The sequence below is a fragment of the Nipponia nippon genome, unplaced genomic scaffold (genome assembly GCF_047370975.1).
Source record: "Nipponia nippon isolate SJK-2023a ecotype South Korea unplaced genomic scaffold, ASM4737097v1 scaffold_2, whole genome shotgun sequence".
Lineage (NCBI taxonomy): Eukaryota > Metazoa > Chordata > Aves > Pelecaniformes > Threskiornithidae > Nipponia > Nipponia nippon.
Window position 1 is genome coordinate 15,368,852 of NW_028262336.1, and position 23,294 is coordinate 15,392,145.

At 39.0% G+C, this 23,294-nt stretch overlaps 1 protein-coding gene across 4 annotated transcripts in view; it reads left to right on the forward strand.

The window, feature by feature from the left end:
* Positions 1-23,294, forward strand: part of EPHA6 (EPH receptor A6) — a 515,545-nt gene that overhangs the window by 475,971 nt on the left and 16,280 nt on the right. For all 4 annotated transcript variants that reach the window (XM_087755983.1, XM_087755985.1, XM_087755984.1 and 1 more), the window contains one exon: positions 15,187-15,336. In XM_087755983.1, the coding sequence (XP_087612109.1) occupies positions 15,187-15,336 (150 nt within the window). The remainder of the gene's footprint in view (positions 1-15,186; positions 15,337-23,294) is intronic.

Consider the following 23,294-nt stretch of genomic DNA (forward strand, 5'->3'; position numbering starts at 1 on the left):
AAATGCTTTATAGGTTTTTATGTAATTGTGAAGACAATTGGGGAACAATACAAAAACAAGCTTGTTTTTCTGACTCAAGATTTTTGTATGGTACATTAGCTGTGATTAAATGAATCTAAAGAAGCTTTTTAACCCTCAAATGCCAAAGTAAACAAAATAATTTCAATATCCTCATGCTCGGTTTTGGTAGACATTTTTAATGCAGCAGCAATTGTCCATATCCCATAGCTGAAAATCTTAAACAACTGATAGATTTTTGAAGCACTTTAAAAAGACTAAATGCGCAATAATATATCATGGCTTTAGTCCACGGACACACTGTTTGTGTACATTGCAAAAAGCAATACACATGAAAAAAATGATCCATCCATTGCTTCTGTTAACTCTATATAGCTGTGAGAAGTTGAAGACTCGTTTTTCCCCTATTCTTGGTTTTTTTGTTTGTTTATCTGAGTTCCGAACTGTGGATGAAATGGAGAGGGAGGGCTAGAAAGACCAAGAGTGTGCCCTCCATTTAAAGAACTGAGATCATGATCACTCCAGCATCCCAAAGGGAACCTGGAGTGGAAAACACGAGCTTCAGAAAAACAGAGTTTGAGGAAAGCGAGGGAACATCTATTCATGTGTGGATGGCTAGAGAACTAGCTGCAATTGCATCTCCTCTGTAAACAGAGAAAGTGAAAAGAAAATGAGTGAGATACTGCCACTGAGAATAATGCCTAAAGCCACGGAACAAGAGATAAAGATGTTGGATTGAATCCTATGACCCCAGACAGATTAAGACTGGGGATGTACTTTTTTTCAGCCAAGACAAGTCTGCAGAAGCAGTAGTAGATACATTTAAAAGCCAAAGATCTCTAGCACTCACTTGTATGATAGAAACGGCAAAAGTTCCCTATTTAAAGATCACTTGTAGCACATCATAGCAAAACAGAGGAATGGATGTGAAGAGAAGAATATTTAATCCAGACACTAAAATGTGAGGGCCCAGTGAACAACTCAAGTACACAGCATTAACATAAGTGATGACCAAGAGAATGAGCACGTTGGTGGGAGAGTATCCTGTGCACGTCCTGTGGGGTACAGCACAGAAAGACAAGACAAAGAGCAATGAAGGGCTTCCTTTCTGAACACTACATCTTATCCTAGGAAGAAAACAGTGCATTTGTATGTCTAATTTTTCCTTTTAATTGGCTTTTATGTTGTTGGTGATTGTGTGATTGGGAATGGGGGGTGTTGCATTCGGTTTTTTTATGTTAGACTCAGCTATGCCAAAAGTGCAGCCTAATCTACCTTTCATTAGTCATAAGAATACATGCTGTGGAGATATTGATGTCCTAGCCATGCAAAAAGTTTCAGAGAGTATGCCAGAAGGTGTGGAAATTTGTTAAGGAGGATAGACGGCTCATCTATATCAATTTCCCAGAGCACATTCTTGAGGTTGTAATTAGCGAGCCCTCGTACCCGGAATAAATCAAGTAGTGTTCTGGAAATTGCTGATAAGGGATGGTGGCTTCTTTTCAGTGTTCTTTTTGGTGGTGTTAAATCACTGGACACTGAGTTTACCTGACAAGTTTTTCATCTTGATACCACTGTTTTTACCAGGTGTAAGTATGATACCATCCTTTGCAAGATTCAAGTTCGTTCTTCAGTTCTTTCACCAGAACTAAAGGGACCCTGTGGGTTTTTGGGAATTACTGAGAATGATCACCAGTCCACCCCAGAAATTTTCCAGTCTACACCAAAACACGCAATGGAGGGATGCGTGTACTATAAAATATATAAAATATACCCCACTTCATTGTCAGTGTGAAAATAGGTGGTGTTTTGATTAAATTCTGGCTCTTGAAGTGATACGAATTTCTGTTTTTGAAGGCGTGAACTTTAGCACTTTACACAGAAGGTCTTAAAACTAAGGAATCAAAACCATGCATTAGTATTCCATAACTTCATACTTCGTTGATATCAAAACCAGTTGGGCTTAATTTTCTTAAGTATACAAGGTCATAATCCAGAAATCAAGGGAAGCAGATTTGTAAACCAAAGAGTAAATTGTCAACTATCTATAGACAAAGGAGAAAAATGCTTTTTCCTAAAATGTCACTAAGTTCTGCTGAAAGCTTTCGATTTACTCTCTCTTCCCCAATGCTATTATCTGAAAGAGTTTACTTTCAGCTGCTGCAGGCACAGCTGTGCTGTTAGCTGCCTGTTGGAATGCGTATTGCTTTGCTGTCCACCAGAAGAGCTTTGGAAATCCTTTTCCTATATATGTATGAATATATGCATATATTCATTTTTCAGTACATAAATGTAACTGAGATGATTTAAAAAAAGAAAAAGTCCGTGCATATATTTTCTTATAGCACAAAAAGGAACTTCCTGCAGAGGTTGCGCCCGCATGGTATGCAAGCTGGCCACAAAAACCCGTGACTGCCATGCATCTGTGCCTTAAGGCAGGAGTTTAGCCAGCTTTGCCATAACTTAGCAAGATGCATGTGCTTAATTTGCATGAAGCCTGCATGCTAAAAATTATTTAAATGGATGTATTTCAATGAATTTGTGGTTAAAAAAAGATGTGTCATTTGTCAATCTACCTCTGCTAACTTAACATTTCTAAATTTAAAAAAAAAAAAAAAAAACAAAAACTAACAACCCCTCGTTTTTCATTATTCTGAACGAGGTAGATTTTTTTAGTGAAATAAACACACTGGCTTCTTTTTATCTGTAGAGACACTCTAAAAGGTCAAAACAAGTTTCAACTACTTTGATGAAGCTTTTTGGTGAATTCATGAAGGTAATGCAAAAGTCACCACTGCTTAGAGGGTATATAGCAATGTATATAAATTACTATTCCAAAATAAACCACAGCTGGTCTAGCACCAGTGGCAAGTCTGATGTCAGAGAATAATCACATCTCTTATTATGCCATGTATCTTCTTACCTTTGTATTACACTATTCTGTTAAACAAAGTACCCCTGAGGGCTGTTTATCCCAAGATAATAGTTTCTACTGTTAAGTACTACTTCATCAAAATGTTTCTTTCTGACGCTGTCTTACTGTAATATATCATGGAAGTGACAACTAATATATTATATGATAAAGCAAAATATCCCCTGAGCAAGGTACAGGATGATAAATTATGTTAATGTGTTATCCCCATTATATTATCATCAGCCAGATGATGATTTAGTATGATGCATCATCAGAAAAAGATAATCTAATAGTGTATTACTCAAAACTTTATGCCATCTGGGGAATACAAGGAGTAAATTCAACTGACTTATAGGACAAAGGGTATCCCAGTGCCACAATTCATGAACAGCCTAAATTAAAATATATCAAGATATAGAAAAGAAGTACACAAGTCTAGGAAGTGCAATACTAAGAAATGTCGCTATTGTAAAGGTCAGAAGCAGATTCTCAGTGTCTGGAAATGAACGTTACACTAGTATAAACACTATCTATTAAATTGGCATTGCCATTAGTATGACTGGAGCTACCATCATAAGCATTAGTCAGTGCTTTGCCCTGGTAAGCTAGTGATGATACTGAAATAGAAACTAACTTGATGTTCAGTGCCCTTTATTCAGACAGCTGACAGAGATTTAGTTGAACATGGATATCTGCAGGAAGGCTCAACCACATTTCTGTGCCAAACTATTCATCATCAAACAGATGGTTATCCTATTATTCAACAATTTGCATGCTGCCACGCTGCAGTGATCTATGGATGCTACCAGTATGTCACTAAACCAAATAGAAATATCAGAGAAAGTTTGTTGTGAGGCAGCCCCTAACTTGGACTGAAAACTACTCTCGTGTGTTCATTTCTTTGTACTTTTTTGGTGATAGGCTTCATCCATGTTTGTGCAGTTATGGTATGATAATGCTGTGTGGTAACTTCTGCTGTAACAGGACACCTTCCTTGGTCAGAGGATGGGGAAAAATTTATTCACGAGAAGCAAATTAATGAAGCCCCCCATTACAGACATCAACTGCATTTTCATGCTGCAGTTACCCTAGTTCTCAGGCTATCTTCTGCAGCCTCAATAGCGTAACTTCTGATCTTCTCAGAGACTCCCCATGGCACCTTCACAGTACCTCCAGCGTCTTGCTGTGCTTCACCAGTTCCACTTCCCTGGTAAAGCTTAGATCCCTCCCATGTCTCTATGGCCTCATACAATACCAAATTATTCATAAACTCCTTCCACATCCCTATACCTATCTCCCCAGTAGCCTAGTTTGCCAGCTGGGCAAGTGGCAGCGTGTTGTGCCCGACATTGTGCAGTGTGATCAGCCATCACTGCCTCCTAGCTGCTGGCTGGTCCAGAAGAATGGCTGCGTACTGAGCTCTTTTGCCTTTCCATCAAGAGAAATACTGTGATCTCTCTCCTTTGCTTAGATAGTTTTTCATTAACTATGTGGAAAATCAGGAAGGGATCAGCTGCCTAAAAGTACAGGTCCAGTGCCCTCTGAGATATCATGGGGAACCCGAGATCTCTGCAGAGGACTGGCAGACACAAGACAGTGGGAGACCTGCACTTTGCTAAAATGTCAGCTAGTGAGAAGGTGACTGCCTAAAGGGACAGGAGACACCATGTTTAGGCAATCTGATCTAGCCTTTGATGTCTTTCCTGTCTCTACCTTTCTGTCATCCATGCTTCTTGAAATTGCCAGCGGTTCAAAGCTCCTAGCCTGGGGGTTGGCTGACAGACAGACAGAAATGCTGGCAGCGCAGCTGTGACTTGTACACTTCATTTCTTTGGAAAACCAGCAGGGCGGCACTGGGAGTGTTTTGGTCTAGTGCAGGAGAAATGGCTGTTACCATCCTCTTCTCTGCTGAGCCTCACTGCTGACCCTGGCCTCAGCAAGCCGTTCATCCCTCCTGTCCCCAGATGGGAAGGCCGGACACGGTGCCCAGTATTTGACAGGTCTCTGGCCCCTGTCGTGCTTCTTGACCCATGGCCCTGGACTCAGCTGCTTTGCCTTCATCAGCACCTGTTCTCCCAGCTCCCCTGCAATATATAAAAAATATTTTAATGCAGTATGTGGGCTTACTTAGAAACACGAAACTTGCATGCTTCCCAACAGCCTGGGAATTCTTTTATTACCTTTTTTTCCCCTAAGTGAAATTATTTATTGATGATGAAAGATATGAGACCAAAATCATTACAAGATAGTGTCATCCCTCCATGGAGCAAACATAAGACCTCCACACACTCACCCAGTAGCCAGCCCCCACTCTCCCAGGGCAGTACTTTCACAGATTACAGTCTGCCAGTTTATCTCCTTAGTACTCGGTCCTTTTTCTGTTGCTAAACCTTACTAACAGTAGAACTATTTACTTTCTTTTGTTAAGAGGTTTAGTCATAAAGGATATCCATAAACATTGGGGTCCTGTGCAAAGACATAGAAATGTAGTCATAGAATCAACAACAAAAAAACAAATGTCCTGTGATCCTTCAGATAGCCATCTACAATTACACTATCCTACATCAAAGAGCACCTCACTTCAGGTGCCTTTTTTAAATTTAACTTTTTAATTTTCTTTAACTTTCTTTCCCCCAAAATGTTGATAATATGTTCATCATCCACTTCTTTACAGTTACACTATGATAACATCTGTTTATATTTTGCCTGCAAGAGAACTGAGATCATAGGAAGGGAATAATGATCAAACGCAGACAGCTGCAATGCTTTTGAGCTCAGTAGCGTGTCTCCAAAATGCAAGCAAGTAGTGAATTCCAAGGAGGACTATAATAAGAAAGTGCACATGCAATGATGCGTTCTCAGTTTTGGTTATTGAGCTTTTAGTGGTCTGTGGCTCAAAGACTTCAAATCAGAGGTAGGTGTTTATCTATAATATCATTCATAAATATTTCTTCTATAAGTTTATCTAGTTACTTTTTGGAGATGTTTGTATTTTTAGAGTCCATGACATCCCATAGCAATGTTTCCGTGTAAAAAAAAAGAAAAAAAAAAAGTTTTTTGTTGATGTTTTTAATCTGCTACTTGCCACCTACATTTGAATGCACTCTGGTTCTATACTCTCCACCTATTATCTGCTCCATTATATTCAGGGGTTTATAGACCTTTTTTAGTTTATTCCATACCTTTGAACACCCATCTGTCTTTTTCTACAGGTCTGTTTGTTTCAGTGTATCCTTTTGGGATGGGGGATCAAGACTGCAATCAGTAAGCAATATGCAGGAATATCCTCAGTTTCAACAGTGCCATGCTTTTTTCTTTTTTAGATCATTTCTATCATTTCATTTCATTTTTTCCCTTTAGTCTGCTTTTGAGCATGGAGTTGATAATGATATAGAGCCATCTATCTGTTATAACCACAAGATCTGTCTTGAACAGTAATAGCTTAGTACAGAGTCCTGTTATTTTTCTCTGTAAACTTAGGAGCATTTTATTCTGTGTGCATCACTATGACACTGAATTTTGTGCCGTTTTTATCACTTGGCAACTCAGTATCATAAGATTCTTTGGCAAATTTTTGTGGTCAATCATCATCTTTACTAGCATGAATACCTTTGGATTGCTAGTACAATTTTACCTACTTGCTGTCCAGCCTGTACTGTAGATTCTTTCTACATATGCTGCCAGCAGGACATGAGGATTGGTCCCTGGGGGATGCCACTCTAAAAACTGACCTTTTCTTTCTGACTGTTTGTTTCCTATCTTTTGACCAGCTACTTATCCATAAAGAACTGGCAAACTCTATCAGGATAAAATGAGAAGTGACCTCACAAAAATGTGAGCAGAACATTTAATTCATCAGTTACTAAGATATTAGTTCTCCTCTGCACTTCCTAATGCAGCTGGGATGAAAACTGAAGCAATGGTACTTGCAGAGTACCATTACCCCATGGTAATTCTGATCATCATCATCTATGTATCTCTGTGTGGCACTGTAACTCTCAAAAGAAAAGCCTGATTTTTGTGATGTTTCTGACTCATTTCTAGAATAAAGTTTTGAAGAAGCCTTAGATAAATAAGATAAATAGAGCAAATAGATAAATTAGATAAATAGAGCAAGCCGTATATGAATTCAGTATCTAGGTTCCTATATTCTCTCTAGTACAGCATCCCAAAGAATGGAATATGAAAAGGTATACTGGAGACAGTGCCATAGCCTATATGGTGTTAATTTTTCATTTAAATCCATTTCACTTTGTCCTCAGTTTTCAAGTTTCCGTATGTTTCTGAGTTTTTATTGGTCACTTCTAATTGCATGGTGTGGAAGGAATTATGGTTGGGGTTCGGGGACAAGGCAGTAAAGTGTGAATGATCTGGGCATTATGGCAGCACAGAAAGAGGCAACTTGGTTACTGAAACATGGGAACTGTTTGCTGTGCGTGTCAACTAGATATGCATGTGGAAATCACTAGCTGTGAAATCGTTAATGATATTTAATGACATGAAGTGTTTGAGCAGCTCATGGTAACAGTTTACTTTTGATCCAATAATAAACAGTTCATGAAGCCCTGGGCAAGTCAAGGGCATCATTTCAGAGACAAGTCTTCATTGATGCTTTTAAGAAAGCATAGTGCCTAGTAACATCTTTTTTTTTTTTTTTTTTTTCAATTTAAATTACTTAGTTTTAGAGAAATATTTGTATTCAGTAACTCAGTTCTGCTGTAAGAATGAACCTTGTAGCAAATTCCTTTGTTATAGAGTTGTGCAACATAAGGCATCCTTCAAATAAGCATCTCTGAACAAATCCCTTTCACCTTTTCCATTGACTTCAGTAGGACTACTTGTGTAAGAAAAGTGGATAGGCTCTGGATGTGCAGATTGAAGGACTCTGTAGGAGTAACTTTCAACAAATTGGTTACGGCTGTAATGTGAGCTGTGCTGACACAGCTGGCGGATAGCTTGAAATTGATGCTCTTCAAAAGAGATAGATCTGTGGCAGAAATATTAGTTTCAAGAAAAATGACATTTTTTCCTATCATTACTGTCAAGTGGTGCTATAGTTTCTAAACTGCATTTGGTAGAGGTGCATGGTTCTGATATTTAATTTCAGAAAAGGAAAGGGTTTCTCTGTTACTGAGGGTCAAGCACCCAATACTGTAAAATTCACCAATGCATTCTTAATCCTAGGGAAATGCAAAGTTCCACTCTCTAAGATGTTATGAGACTCCTTGACCCCACCAGTCTCACCATTACCTTTCAAAAGACCAGTCTCAAAGAGGTTTTGCAAAATACTTATGTTTATCTGCCTTTGTACAATTGTCTAGTTCTTACCAGACCTCTGAAGACACCATCACTCCTTACTGGCCTGCCTGGGCCTTCTCCCCACTCTTGCCCACAGGCTCGGGACCCTATTTCAGCTCAGCCTGGGGACATCAATCCAGCGACATTGCAGCGGGCCAGCCCCAGTCCTGTTGGATTGAAGTTGTTCAGATTCGCTGCGTTTATCTTGGCCTTGGCTTGCTCCCTTGCCTTTGCCTGATGCTCACGGGACTGTCGACAGCACTCCTTGCCATCACCACCCTGCCCTGCTCATCCCCCCAGGCACCGTGGGGTGCACCCTGTCCACGAGGGCATCGCCCAGCCAGTGTGGCGGTCGCTCCCGGCTCCCCTACCCTTAAGGAGCAGCCCCATACTTGCTGCTCTCTGACAGCTCTAGCTGTCTGCGCTGATGTGTAAAGCAGTTCAATTCTGAAGGTTGAATCTCTTTTTTCTCTTTTTTCTCTTTTTTCTCTTTTCTGTCTTTCCCTTCTTCCTCTTCACTTTCTCTCCCTTCCCTCTTCCAAAAAAAGCACGCTGAGCTTTCAGCTCTGGAAGAGTGGGATCTCTGCCCATTTTCAAGCATGGACCCCTTTTGCTCGCTCTCTGGAATGAATTGCTTTGTTTGAAAACTAAACAAATATATGTTCTTAAAATAAATGGGTAAAAGCCTTGGGTCTTTCAATGAGCACCTTGTAGATGAAGGCATCATGGCTAACAAGAAAAGATGTCTGTAGTCCACTTAGTTACACAAACAAGAAACAAGGGTACCAACCACTTGTATTCGGTAGTTTGCCTCAACTTTTTCATTGTATAAAGTTGTTTAAATTGCGCTGTGAAGAAAACATGAATGCAGGACAGATGTAAGTGGTCACAAATATTCACTACCATTTCACTTATGTGGATGTTGAGGGTCAAAGCTATGCATTTTTATCAGACTTTTTATTATCTTTCAAGCCAAGTGAAGATCAATGCCTCAGAACAGGCAAGGGACCGCAAGTTGAAGTGTTTTGTTTCAAAGGAAATGCTACTATTACTGAGAATCCCGGCTGTTTCAGAGAACATTCCTGGTTTCATAATTCTTCCATTTTTAGCAAAGTAATATTTTAATTATTTAATTTTTGAACTAAAAGACTATAGGGTAGGATATACTTGTTTTTCTGGAGTTTTTCTGTGCATGTATACCACTAATCGATTCATCTTACTGATGACCTTTAGGAAGATAAAATGAGAAGTTGAGTGGAGTATTTCAGAGAAGCATCCTACTAATGTTAATGCCAGTTAACATGAAGTGTTTCTGATGATCTGTGGACAAACATTTGGCTGTTTTAGTTCTGCCAGTATCTTAAGCACTGATTCCTCTATCCATCAACAGCTTTCCCCCTTTTCGAAGACACAAATACATGTGTACCGTAGGGGTTAATATTCACTAAAATGCCATATTGTCAAAATCATAAATAACTTGTTCTGAAAAATTGGATAGCTAACTTAGCAGAGGGAAAAACCAAGTTCCACGTATTTAACTTTAGCATTGTTAATCAGGATTTTTGAAAGAAAATGAGTATTTTCCCAGAGATTAAAAGAAAATTCAGTCTTTTTAAAAATCAAGGGGTTTTGTTCATTTCATTTCTAAGGCAAATGAAAGACTGGTAGAACTGACTGGAATTGGGCATAATGAGAGCAAATTCTGAAATGCCTTTTCAGAGCAGTTTTGTTATCTTGCCATGTAGTTTCTCTAATATTCCAATAGACACTAGAGAAGGCTGTTGATAATACTGAATAGTTCTAAGTTATGATTTGAGGATGCTAAATTCTGACTATTTGTTACTTTGCACATGAAAAATTTGATTCATGTGCTCAAATAAAATCATCGCTCCAGTAAAGTGGCATAAGGCTTTTGTACAGAGTGATGAATTATGTCCAATATTTAAAACTAATCTCTCTCATTACTTTTGTCTCTCTTCACTCTGAAGTTCTTTTTCTTCTCCCCATTTCTGTCATTTGGGGTGGAGAAAAAGACAGATACTACAGTTGTGTCATGGAAAATTATTGCACGATTCAGGAACACCGTACGTAACGGAATAGTAACTGACAGATACATAGGAATTACTGTGCCAGATTAGACTAATGGTGCACATAGTTCAGTACCTTTTGTCCCAGAAATAGACAGTTCTAGATGTCTGTGCATCTGGAACCAATGGGTTTGCACCTCAGCATTTAGTATAACTGCAGCCAGCTCTGTGACAGTCCCTCTGCAGTATCTGTCATTGAAGGAAAGTACAGAACAGGCTTTTCAACAGAAACAGGCGTTGTTTCGCATCGCTGCCAGTTCTGGGACATTGTGAGTCTGATGCACTGTGTTTGCTTCTGGCTGCTTGTGTGTATCGCTGTCTTTGCACATCCAGTAGGAGCTCATACGTCTTACCTTCAGTTTTATATCTAAGGTTCTCAGCAGTATCACTTCTCACTTTAATTAGCTAGCAGGGCATCCCAAAAGTTCTGGGCATCTAACAAGCTTCCTTCTTTGCTTCTGTGCCCTCTCTGTCATTTTTCACATCACACATTTTGAGCTTGCTGATACATCCTGACCTTCATCTTGGTAGAATAATGGGCCATAGCTGCCAGTTACACTGTTCTGCTGGAGTTTTAAAATATGTTGAAATATTTAATTAAAGAAATTGTTAACACTTCTTGTTTTTAAAAAGATGTCTAACATGTAAAATAAAAAAAAAAAATCAAATGGGAGATGGCAAAAATCCAGCTGTGGCCTGTTGGGCCATATATAATGTCACTGTTAGTTACCTCACCAGGGTCCTTTCACACAACAGATCACAAGCACTTTTTGTTGTTGTAAGCTCAAAGAGATGGCACATTGGAAAGGCTGTGTCTCTCTCATGCATAGCTTGAGGTAAAGAATGAGGCATTCTGCAACATGTAGTTCCAGTTCTGTCTTTCAATGTGTGACAAACTGTGCTGTTGCCAACTCTGTAGGGAAAGCGAGCATGTGTGTAGGTGCGGGTGGGCGAGGGGGTAAATTTCATTTCAAGGGCTGATCTCTAAACAGTTCTACAAGCTAAGCAATGTGAGCCTAATGTTCTAATTCCAAGGGGACTCTTGACACTGCATAGTAAAATTGCTTATTAAATTATAATCAAGAAAAAAATCAGGAGATAGACACTATTCAGCTGGCAGCGTACAGAAAAAAAGGCTGAATTCTAATTATTTGAATAGCAGTGTTAGTGTTCCTTTACTATGTGAAAATAAAATTAGCTTATCACTGATATCATTATTAATGTATGAGGTGAGGCAGAAATACAATTTGGTTCCTACTACCCCTTCCCTGCCCCCAAAAGAGAGCAAATAACCTAAAAGCAAAATGGGCTTGAATAAGGGCTTTATGATACAGGGAGCTGTGACAGATTTCATTGCTACAGTAGTAAAATGTAGATTATTTATAAATTATCTTAATTTGAAGGTGGGGCATTGTATAAACAGTAAGTATTGCATTTATTATTTTCCCAGTTAAGATCAAAATGTAAAAAGACGTGTCCAGTATCAGTAACACTGTTTATTACTCTAAGCAGAAATGGGAAATATATTTTCAGCTACTCTAAACTTTATGTGTTCTTTTATTATGCATGAGCAGCTATTACTACTGTTCAGTCATATACGTCTCTTAAGGCAGTCATATTGCAATCTCTGCCTTTTGAATGGCTTTCAAATAAATAAAACAACTTTTTTGCATAAAAAGACATTCTGCAAACATAATTAAGTACTGAAATTTACATTTTTATGAATATAACACCTTCATACATAAGATTAATCCATTGTAAAAATTTTAGAGGTTTTGCTTCACTTTGTCATTAGAGCCAGCACAAAAGAATTTTATTTTACGTTATAACACTGAACACATCTTGTGCCCCTGAATATGAACTGCCTTGAATTTTGTTAAGACTCTGTTCTCTGTTCTCATTTTCACACTCAATGAGCCACTACCATTTCAGTCCAAAAGGGATCAGTCAGTAAAGCTCTATCATGAAACTAGTTGTAGAGTCTAATCAGATTCTTTAAAACTCATTTATATTTAGCCAATAGTCACAAATCTAGCTGCAAATGCTGCTCCAGATGTGACCTCTTTTTTGAGTATAATTTGGGAATGCATAATCAGATTTATGAAAAGGACACACTTTAAAAAATAATTTTCCTATTATGTTATCCGTATCATGTTACAGACATTAGAAGTAAATCTATAAATATCCAAATGCCTTTTATTTTGCCTGTATAGATTTGTGTTTTCCCTACAAGAGATATTTAGTTATTAACTAACTTTTCATTAAAATTCAAAGAATAATAAATGATTAATAAAACTCTCCAAATCAGAAATCTGGCTCATAGTAAATTTGTTGATTCATCAATTTGTCTTGATAAACAGTCTTACAGTAACACAACCACCTAAACTAGTAGACTTTTTTCCCCTGTCATCTCCTGGGATGTATGATAAGGAAAGAAAATTGGGAATTTTTTCTTTTGCATTCTCCCTCAAATGCTGGTCCGGCACTCCAGAAATTGTCTTGAGTGGACATAAAGCAAAAGGCAGCAAGGGGGATTGCTTGGTAAGATGAAGTTTAGACAGTGAACTCCTGTGCTGGAACAAGTGTATCATTTCTATATCATTTGTCAGCCAGGACTGATAGGCTGCTGATGAGGAAGGGCTTTTAGGGTTGTCAGGGCAGTGTCTTGCGATACGGATCAGCAGGAATGTTGTTTACCTTTTTAAAAGTGCATGTGTCCAGGTCCAAAGGAGGAGTTAAATGCCTACCATGACCCTGTGACTTAAGCTAGGAAAATACTGATTGTCCCCAAAAATGTGCAGAAGCCAGGGATCTAAGGGTGGAATTACGTAAGTTTGACAATAAAATGTTTAAAAATAAAGGACTAAACCTGACCCAGAAAAAAGGATAAGGCCCATAACTCTGTGGTGCAAGGAGATATTTTGAACTATACTCTGCAGTTAGACCCTAAACCTGTCTGTTTCTCGGAGGATGCATCCTTTTGGTTGGACAGCCCAGTGTGTAGTGTGCATTTTGGGTGCTGAATATCTAAATCTTCCACTGCCTCAGGAAGCTCGGACTCACATATCCCACCAAAACACCGTTGCAACTAGACCATGAGATCAAACACCAAATACTCTTATCCAATTTGTTTAGAAGGTTTCCATATTCCCTGGGGAAGAGACAAGAAATTAGGCTGGTCTTTCTTTGGAGAATGTCCTATCACAAGTCTCTTTGTCATCCTATTTCTCCATTCTCATACCCAAAGATATTTGTCATTGCTTCCCAAGTGGAAGACTGTACCAGGAAGGGACTAAGAGTGTCACGCCCTGCAGTGCTGGTTAGGGAAGGCTCAGAGATGGCAGCAAGTGAGGCGTAAAGTTCTTTGCATCTCTGATGTGCCAGGGGAGTGATCTGACCACCGGGTTACTGGATTAAGAAAAGGGGGTAGGGAAGTGCTTGGGCAAAAATACAAAATAAAGTATTACCTTTACCTTACTACTGCTAAAATCAGTAGGTGGTTTGCCACTGACTTCAACCACAACTGAGCAAGCAAAGGCTTTAAAAAGCAGCTGCAAAAAATGTAACATCGTACAAAGGACATCTTAACCATCATACAACATAAATATCAACCACGCACTTTTCGTCAGCAGGTGAGACTCGGTGATGAGAATTTAGCTTACTGGCACATCACCACAGACAGAGCTTTGCCTTTGAACGCTTTTTGGTAGAAGACGCGTCTTCTCAGTCAGCTGAAGTCAGGCCTCAATGACTCGCAGACTTTTTTTATATATTCAAAGCAAATTAACAGAGATTTACATACTTGTTTTTAACTGTGGCTTCTTGCCAAATGGATGTTCTAGTTCATTTCTTCTTTTGTTTCTGTCAGAAACACAATTATAATGCCGAGCAGAATCTATTACCTCTTGTTGAAAGCAACTAGTGCCAAGTGAGCTTAGCTCTACTGACTACCTCCTTCTACCATCTAGTGGCATCTTAAGCATACTGCTCTCTCTCTGCTTATTTAAAGAGTTATATGGATAATGATAATAAATGTATACTTTTCAAAAGAGAAATGTACCTGGAGAAGAAATACTTTGTTGTGAAAAGGGAAAATAATTTTTATACATAAACTATTTAGGGGAGAATAGACCAGGTTCAATGGCATAAATTACTAATGTCAGAGAAAAATTCTGCATACCGTGGTCTTGTAAGGAGTAAGTCAGGTTTGTTGATTGAATTCTTACAGATTTCTTTTTGTGTGTGTAGCACTTGGATTTTAAGTTGAAAGCTGCAGAATGAAACTATTCAATATCCTAAGGAAACACCTATTAGAAACACAGTTGTTTTGCTATTTACCTGGATATTTAAAGGGCACAACAAAAAGGTAAAGAGATTATCAAGAGTAAAGAATAATAGAAAGGCTATAGTTTCCTTTCTGCTTACTTAATTTTATTAAGTGCTCTCAGTGCTCCATTTTGCAATAGATGTTTCTATTTCATTTAAGGAAAAAGAGATTAAATGTCAATGTACTAGGAATTTCAGGCTTGGGATGTTTTCAATCAAAAGGCATGTTCTGACTAATTATATGACTCTGAACAAACATGAATCATCTAAAATGCTTTCTGTTCTTTGAACTGAGATTTCAGTGTGTGTTCAGATTTCAAAGTGCTGGTTTTGGTGAATTACACTACAAATGAAACCAATTTTTTATCAGATTCTGAAAAAGGTGTATTTCTTCCTTTCCACTTGCAGCAAATTGACAAGGCAAATTGACCGAAGGCAGAATGTAGAATCTCAGCATCCAGGATATCTTTTGTTTTCTTTTCTTTTAAACAGTTACTGTTCTGTATTCTGGTCATATTGATAAGTTATCAATGTATTTTCCAGGGTGGAAAAATCCCCATAAGGTGGACCGCTCCTGAAGCTATAGCTTACAGGAAGTTCTCTTCAGCAAGCGATGCATGGAGCTACGGGATTGTAATGTGGGAGGTGATGTCCTACGGTGAGAGACCATACTGGGAGATGTCCAACCAGGATGTAAGTACTGCCGAGGACTAATCTGCGAGTTGTTGAAATGTTTCTTGAAAATGATTGTTACTTCCTGCCCTGTTTTCCTTTCTCATTCACTTTCTAGGCTGGAACCGCAACTTATTTAAATCAGCATAACTCTCAGCATCAATGGAATAGTTACATTATGAAACCTGAAGTCCTGGCCCTCTATAACTAAAAACTTGACTAGCTTCCTCCCATGGATTAAAGACATATTACAAAGAGTCATAGCCAGCTTGCCAGGTTCTGATGCTGACTACATGTGGCTTTCACCCAAATCCCTGGGAATCTGCATCAGATAGGCAAGTTGATGCAGTTCTCAGTCAAGCTATAAATCAGAACTTGAGGGAATACTGGAACTATTCTGATGATAAAGTTGGCCCATTATCTCCAGTACAGTCTGACAGTACCCTTTAAGGGGCATACATGGTTAAATTCTAAAAGAGTTAAGCTGCCATGAAAAATGTATTTCCCAGTTCTCCTTTCTAAGAATTAAATGTATTCTGTTTTCCTTAAAAACTACGTATAGGCTTAACCACAGTGCAGGACAATAGTCCTCCCTCATAACAAAGTCATGTTTTCCTCTGACTTTTTTTTTGCAAAAGTTGTGGCCAAATAAGCCTTCTCAATTAAAAAAAAACACATTTTCTTCTAGTAGAATTGGAGGCTTGTCCTAGAAAATGAAGCATGGGAAAGGGGGAATGCTTTTTTCTCCACCACAATTTAAATTTTCAGTAATTCTCTTGTTTGATGGATCCCCATGACAGCTCAAACTGGTTTACTCAGTCTTCCCACCAGCCATCAATCTCTATGTCAAAATGCAGAATATCAGCCAACCCATCTCAACCTCTCTTGTATACGTGCCTAGAATATCCCTGCATTGGTTCTGAAGAGTTGACAAGACTTTTCCCAGATGGCTGTTTTTATATTGTTGCTAAGTTATTCAGCTGTTAAGTCTGGTTGCTTGTTAAGGCTGATCAGTCATTTGGGGATAAGGATCTGAGAGAGCTTTTCATTAAAAAAAACATAATTTCACAGTGTTTTAGGAAGAAATGAAAAAAAGAAACAATAAAAGCCACCCAAACCAGAAAAGACTAGCAGAACTAATAAACCGTTATTTCCTTTAGATTTGTACTCTACAACCAACTTCTTGCCTCTGCCCAGCTGATTCTTACACAACTTGTTTAATTTGATTGAAGTGGGCCAATGGGTTCAAAGTTAATAAAACAGAATGAACAAGCAGACTCTGACTAACAATATGAGTACCCCAGCCTCAGTACCTTGCCTGAACTGAAAGCCACTTGTCAGCTCCTGAACTGCCACAGCTTACAAGCCCCAATTTAAGGCAAACTGCCATTGTTTTCCTTAAAAAAGCCACGTTGTGAGATGTGGTGTTTTAGGAGCTGATTGCTAAGGAGTTGGGACATCGCATCAGCCTTGCAGTAGCAGAGGGTGCTATTCTTGAGCTAATCTTCCGTTTAGAAGCAAAGCTGAACACAGCCATGGCAATATCAGCCTGTTCATCATTAGTACGCTGTTGCAAAACCTGATTACTCTGCATTGCATGGAATGCACTTTGTATCAAAATGCACGTATAGCCTCAAATTTTCTTCCTTCCCAAACTAACCAATGCAATGGTTAGTTTCGCTGTGAGCCTTCTTTTAACGGGAGATTGAACAGAACAAGAAACTGAGAAAAAGGTACTAGCAAATCACAGAATTAAACACCAGCTGAGGTTGAGGGATGTTTCACGATTGTCTAGTCCAGCCCCCCTGCTCAAGCAGGGTCAGCTAAAGCAGTCTGCTCAGGGCGATCTCCAGTCGGGTTTTGACTGTCTCCAAGGATGGAGACTCTACAACCTCTCTGGGCAACATGTGCCAGTGCTTGGTCACACGCACAAGAGAAAAGTGGTTTTTTACATTTTGATGGAATTTCATGGTTTTCAGTTTGTGCCCAATGGGGCACAAACTTGTCCACTCAACGCTCTTTAAGTAGTAAGTAAAATGTCCACGTGTGCCTTTACAAGTGAGGCTCACTGGCAGTTACTTTTTCCCTTCCACGCCCATTAGCACTGCCTGGTTGAGGGGCTGCACTGTCAGAAATGCGGCATCGGCTCACAGTCTTTTCTGCTGTTGCCCCTGTCAGTTGCCACTGGAACATCCTCTGAGCATATTGTGGGCAGGAGTCTTTTGCCTCGTTTTCCTCACCATGTAATTGGTATTTCATTTCTCCCTTCCCTCTGCAGCACCCCATTCATGGCTGCTTTGTTTAGAGATTAAAGAAGCCCATGTAGCCAGAGATACTTCTGAACAAAGTCAGCCCTACCATGGTGCCTGGCTTCTGTGCAGTGCCAGTGCTTCCACCTGCATGTCACCTCTCCATACCGCTGCCTCTGCGCCTCATCTTGCCAGTCTGCTTATCCAGCTGCAGGTGATGGGCAGCTGGTAGTGACTGTAGCTTAAGGAGGTGGGAGGAAGATGCTTTTTTGCTGTATCATCGGGTCTTACTGTCATGCAATCTTGTGCTACATGGGGAATTTCACCCTCTATTTCAGTTGTGAGGGATTTCATCTGGTATTGGGTCAGCTCTCTATGAGGAACCCAACTGCCATCATCTCTTTTACTTCTCCTGTAATCATAATCCTTCTCCTCACACCAGCTCTGTTACCAGCCCACCTCTTGACTCCCCCACTGCTGTTACCACTAACGGGGAATGGGGGGAGAGAGAGGCTTCCTATCAAGTCCATTCTGCCCCACCATTCACCTCCTGGGAAGAGGGTTTGAATGACTGGTAGGACCCTCACATAGAGTCCAAGTCGCCAGGTGAGAGTAGTGCACAACACAGACCTTCATTCCAGCTGCCTCTCCCTTTCTTTGAGGCTGGCTTCAGCCCGTCCTCTTCACCTTTATCAGACTCTACAACGTATTTATTCAAGGCCATGCCAGCAGTGAGAATTCATAAAGCAACCCCTCCATTTAGGGTATACTAAATATTCTGCTACAGCATGAAGATAGCAACATTTAATTACTCCTACATCCAAAATAGAAGTATCTGTTAATACAGAATAATGATGCGGGCCCTATGGGTGCTGCTTATGCTAATGATGCTGACTCCTGGGGGCTTTCCCAGCAGTTCAGCAATGCATGGCACAAGGGACTCCCTTTCTCCGGGGCCCTGCCCACAGGCTTTCAGTGCGGAAATGTTAACAATGAGCACCTGTGACCTTCTAAATATACTTAGTGACTCTAAATGTCATTGGGAAATTTCAAGTTATTAGACATATTGTAAAGCTTACTTTGCTGGATATTGGGACATATGTTTTAGTACAATAAATTACCCTGAATTCACATGAGCTTATTTTGCAGAAATAATAGGACTTTCCCAAAGGTCAGTGATACTGTACATATGGCAGGGAAAGTAACAGAGAGGGGCATGCACTAAACAGATTCATAAAAGACACATTATGCAAACAACTGTTGATAAGGTCTTACATAAGTATAGTCAGAGGTTCTGCTACAACAACATGTCTGGCAACATTAACATTACAACACTTAGTGTGTTTAGATCATAATAAAACTCTTCTCTAGTTAGCAATAAAATATTTATTGAATTTGGGTGGGTTTTTGTAAAGTACTAAAAGTTTAGCAACTCCACAGAGCCGGGTCTATTTTTTCACATTCCATCTTACAAATTGCTTTTCTAGTTAAACAACTTTGGGAAATTAATTCACTTTTTTAGACCATGGCTAAGTAAGTGATGTTTTGAGTGGCTGCCAGTTAAATGATCATTTCTTACACGCCTAACATAGAAGCTAATGATACGCCCACCCCTACCCAAAGGGAGGCAATGCTAGGAGAGGTGAGTTCAGTGCTGTCTGACGTGGTGCCTATTTGCCATGTGAACACATCTTCAGTCAGATGAACAGTAGGGCTGAGCTAAGTCTACCAAGGGTCTCTTGTCCAACCCCTTAGTCGCAGAAATCAAATCACAAGGAGCCAGTACAGATAGCACAGAGTCTGAGCTGATGCAAAGAGAAGTGTTAAACTGATACCTGTCACCTAAATAAGCCCAGGCTGATTTTCAGAGACTACAACTGTTTGCAAGTGCCCATCAGGTCAGTGCAAGCCAGAGAGACCCAACACCTCTGCAAATCTAGCATCCTCTATTTATATTCCTAAGCAGTGATTTGGAAGCTGAACTTTAGGCAACTGAGTTTGAAAATGTCTCTCATAAATTTTTTAATACTGTACACGGTATAATGTAGAGGCTTAAAAATGTTATTAATTTTGAGAAATGTTCTTGTTTAAGTAAATAACCATTTTATTATTGTGGTAAGTCACTTCAGACCTGTGTTGGTGCTGATTAATGCACTTCTTAGATGTGTGGCAGGCACCAGAGGTGTCCATTAATTAAGGCTGCTGCATGGTCTGTCATGTCTTATTGCTTAATTAATAAATATTAGCTAAGATATTGAACTTTCCAAGGAAACTATTGTACTGATGAACAGATTGTGCTAAGAGCCTGGCTTGCTAATGCTCATGTGAGGAAAGGAAGATTTATATTCCGTGCATTTGGTTTGTAGAACAGCTGTGAGTGAAGTCTACTGGGACACCTGTTAGAGGCCACTGTATAAATTAATGCATGTTGCAAAACTACAGTCTTCCAAAAAAAAAAAAAAAAAGGGAATATTTAATGGTTTGTAATCAATATGCAAGAGAAATACTGTAGCAAACAGAATAAAAGTCCTTAAACTTATGAAAGTTTTGTGTAATAGTAAAAATAACTTACCCTAATACAGTTCTTTCAACCCATAGATATCAAACCACTTGGCAGGCACCTGGGATTGGCTCCATACCATGAGGCATGAGCAGCTGCCTCTCCCTCCTGCTAGATTTTTCAGATGTCAGCAGGATGCAGGGACAACGTCCCTCTGGACTTTCTCCTGTCTCAGTCTTATTAAAAAATCTGTCAGTTAACTTTTGAAAGCAAAAATCTATGTTACTGTTAATAATGAAACTATCAGAAAGATTACAGCTTAATTTTCAGGTGCCATTTTTGCCAATTTCAAATTATTTTGAAACTAAACGTGCATAAATTTTATGTAGAAGTCCATAAAATATTTTTCGGGTGATTTTGGTATCATAATTAATATTTAATATTAACTCTGTCTTCAACCTTTACAGCTATGTCTAATATCAAACAAAAATGATAAAATGTATTTGTGTTTAATATCATCTGTATACAAAAATATATAAAAAGAATGGTCCCCTTTTTAAACATAACAGCCTAAGTTAAAAAGCACGGAAATAATTAGCTATGTTAACTGGAAAAAATATTCCCTTTCCCTTATAGTTTATATTCTCGCCTGCCAAAAAGCATTACTTGTAAAAATACACCCTGCCCACTTTACTCAACTTAATGCTGACCCACAAGAACTTCTAATGTGTTAAACATACTCATCACTGAAAAGAAACCTACAGCCTCTTTCTCAGTGTTTGATGGCAGCCCAGAATATTTGCATGTTTTCTTCCTTTGGATACCCATCAAGCGTTCGTCACAAAACCAGAACTAGAGAGCAGTAATCAGCCTTTTTGTTAGCAGAGTCAGGGCTTTGTATGTATAGAAACTAAGCTAATGTTCCTGTTCTTTCCGGTTGAAATAGATGGGACATTGATTTGCCAATGTGGAAAGAGTTACGCTGATTGCTAGAGCTGTTGCTATATCTTTCTTGTAGATACAGACATTTAGACCCTTTCACAATTAATGTGGTGCTTCTTCAACCTTTAAACCAGCAAAGAAAAAGGCATTTAAAAGACATTAACATATATAATCTTTGCGTATTATATAATATATAATTTTATATTACCAAGAAAAATGTAATATTTCTTCCCTTTTAGGTATATAGATATCTAATTCCTCTGTTCAGGGAGAGGTGCTGTACCGGTAGGAAAGCGGGAGCTAAAATAAATAAATAAATAAGGAACTAAAAAGCTCTAATTCTTCCTTTGAGACTTGATTCCTATTGCAGTATTAGACACTTATCACATCTTTACTCTTGCTTCTGAGACTCTAAAAATAATACTTGCTTCACAAGGGATACTAATGAGGCAATATTTGCAGTTTATTTTTAAAATGTGCTGGTATTAATGAGAAATTATAATTATCCCAGTACCAGCTGGCATTTCTCTTCATGAAATGTTCCTTTTGAACAAGAGAGGAAACAAAATGCACTGTAACTTCTTTCCCAAAGATATGGTAAAATAGAGCGTGTCAGAGAAAGTATAATATCTAGAAAATTATGGTTGCTTTTGGTTTTTTCCTGAATAATTTATTTCAGAAAAACCTCATCAGCTCTCTATTGTTGTGTCAAGCAAGTGCTATATGTCTAATAAAAGCAGAGAAACTTTCCCTTAGCCTTAAAAACAAAATACATTTCAGAAATTCATCATTTGCAACAGGTACAGTTAAATGTAAAGACTATGATATCTGCATTTCTGGGCTGCTAAAGATTGCCTCTAACACTCTAACGCTAATACTCTGACAAGTATCAACTAAGCTATACCCCACACTGTAAAAGTATCTATGTTCTATGAAGCCACTTTGGACAGATTGCTTGAGATACATCAGTTTTGACAGTTTTGTGAATACAATTTCATGCACGTGAGGTTGAATTTCACCCATCCTGAGTTTGTAACAGGAGCAATCTGGGGGGCATATTCATCACTAAGAGGTGAGGCTTTGGAGGAAATATTCCTCTGGCAATCTGATGCTATTTTTTCCTATAGCAGCCATTTCAGTAGCCCAGATTTTGGACCACTGAAGTAAATCCCAGGGAGATAAACAAGTAGCCAGAAAGGCAGGTGGAAAGATTATTGTACTGACATAACATTTACTACTAGATATTACCTCTGTATGTGCGTGGCCAGTCCTGTCTGCACATATGTGATCTGTCGACACTCGCAGTTGCATAAAACTCAGAGATCCCTACAGCAAGTAATGCTGCCTTTGGAGTAGCCTGTACTTCCCAGTGCTGTTGCCAATGGGTCTGAAACCTACCCCGTGCAAATCCAATTCCCCGCTGTGTTGCAAACACTTGTTTTTCATGCATAGGTGTTTCTGCCAGGATACAAGAGGACTATACACTGTAGGACCAAGTCACCTCATTTTGTAAAACTCGGACACCCGGCTGTGTACAGCTACAAGAGCCTTGTTCCATTTTCTACCATGCCATGAAGGGGAGCTGAGGTTCTAATGTAGCTTCATTACTCTTATTTATTTGCATAATGCTTGCAGCATAAGCATTAGGCATTGCTAAACAGAGCCAACATTAATTCAGAATTCAAAAAGCGAACGAGGATATATTCCGGGATAATAAGATTGAATATATTGAAGCTACAGCTAGTGCTATAAAACATTGATTTGCTGTAAACAGTTTAATGTACCCCCTTCCAGCTGCATTAATATGTCTGCAGCATGTACATACGTTTGTGTGAAAATGATAAATATCTTCTTAAAGCAGAGTGGGTATAAATGCAGTAGGTATGTTTCTCATAAGTGCACTGTGTTATTATAAATATTGTGTACAATCATGTGTACTTTAGAGAACATTTAGCATTGGTTGGACTTTTATGTGGAAGGCTTATGTGTGTGTGGTAGGGTTGGTCTTTTTCCTAGCTTTGTTTTTGATCAACCACTTATTGTCTTTCCATTCTTTTCTATACAAGAAATCCAGACTATGTCATTTCTGTCATCCTCCCCACTGCTACCACCACTCATTGCAGAACCTAGTAACCTTTTCTCTTGTTTCTTAAATCTTACATAGAATGAATCCAGCCAGCTTTTCATGGACCTTACCTACTTTTGTTACCTTCTATCATGCAGGGGTGCTAATGTCCTTTTCAGACAATGTTTTTTGTTACCGGTGTTAATAAAAACAAGCCTCCCTT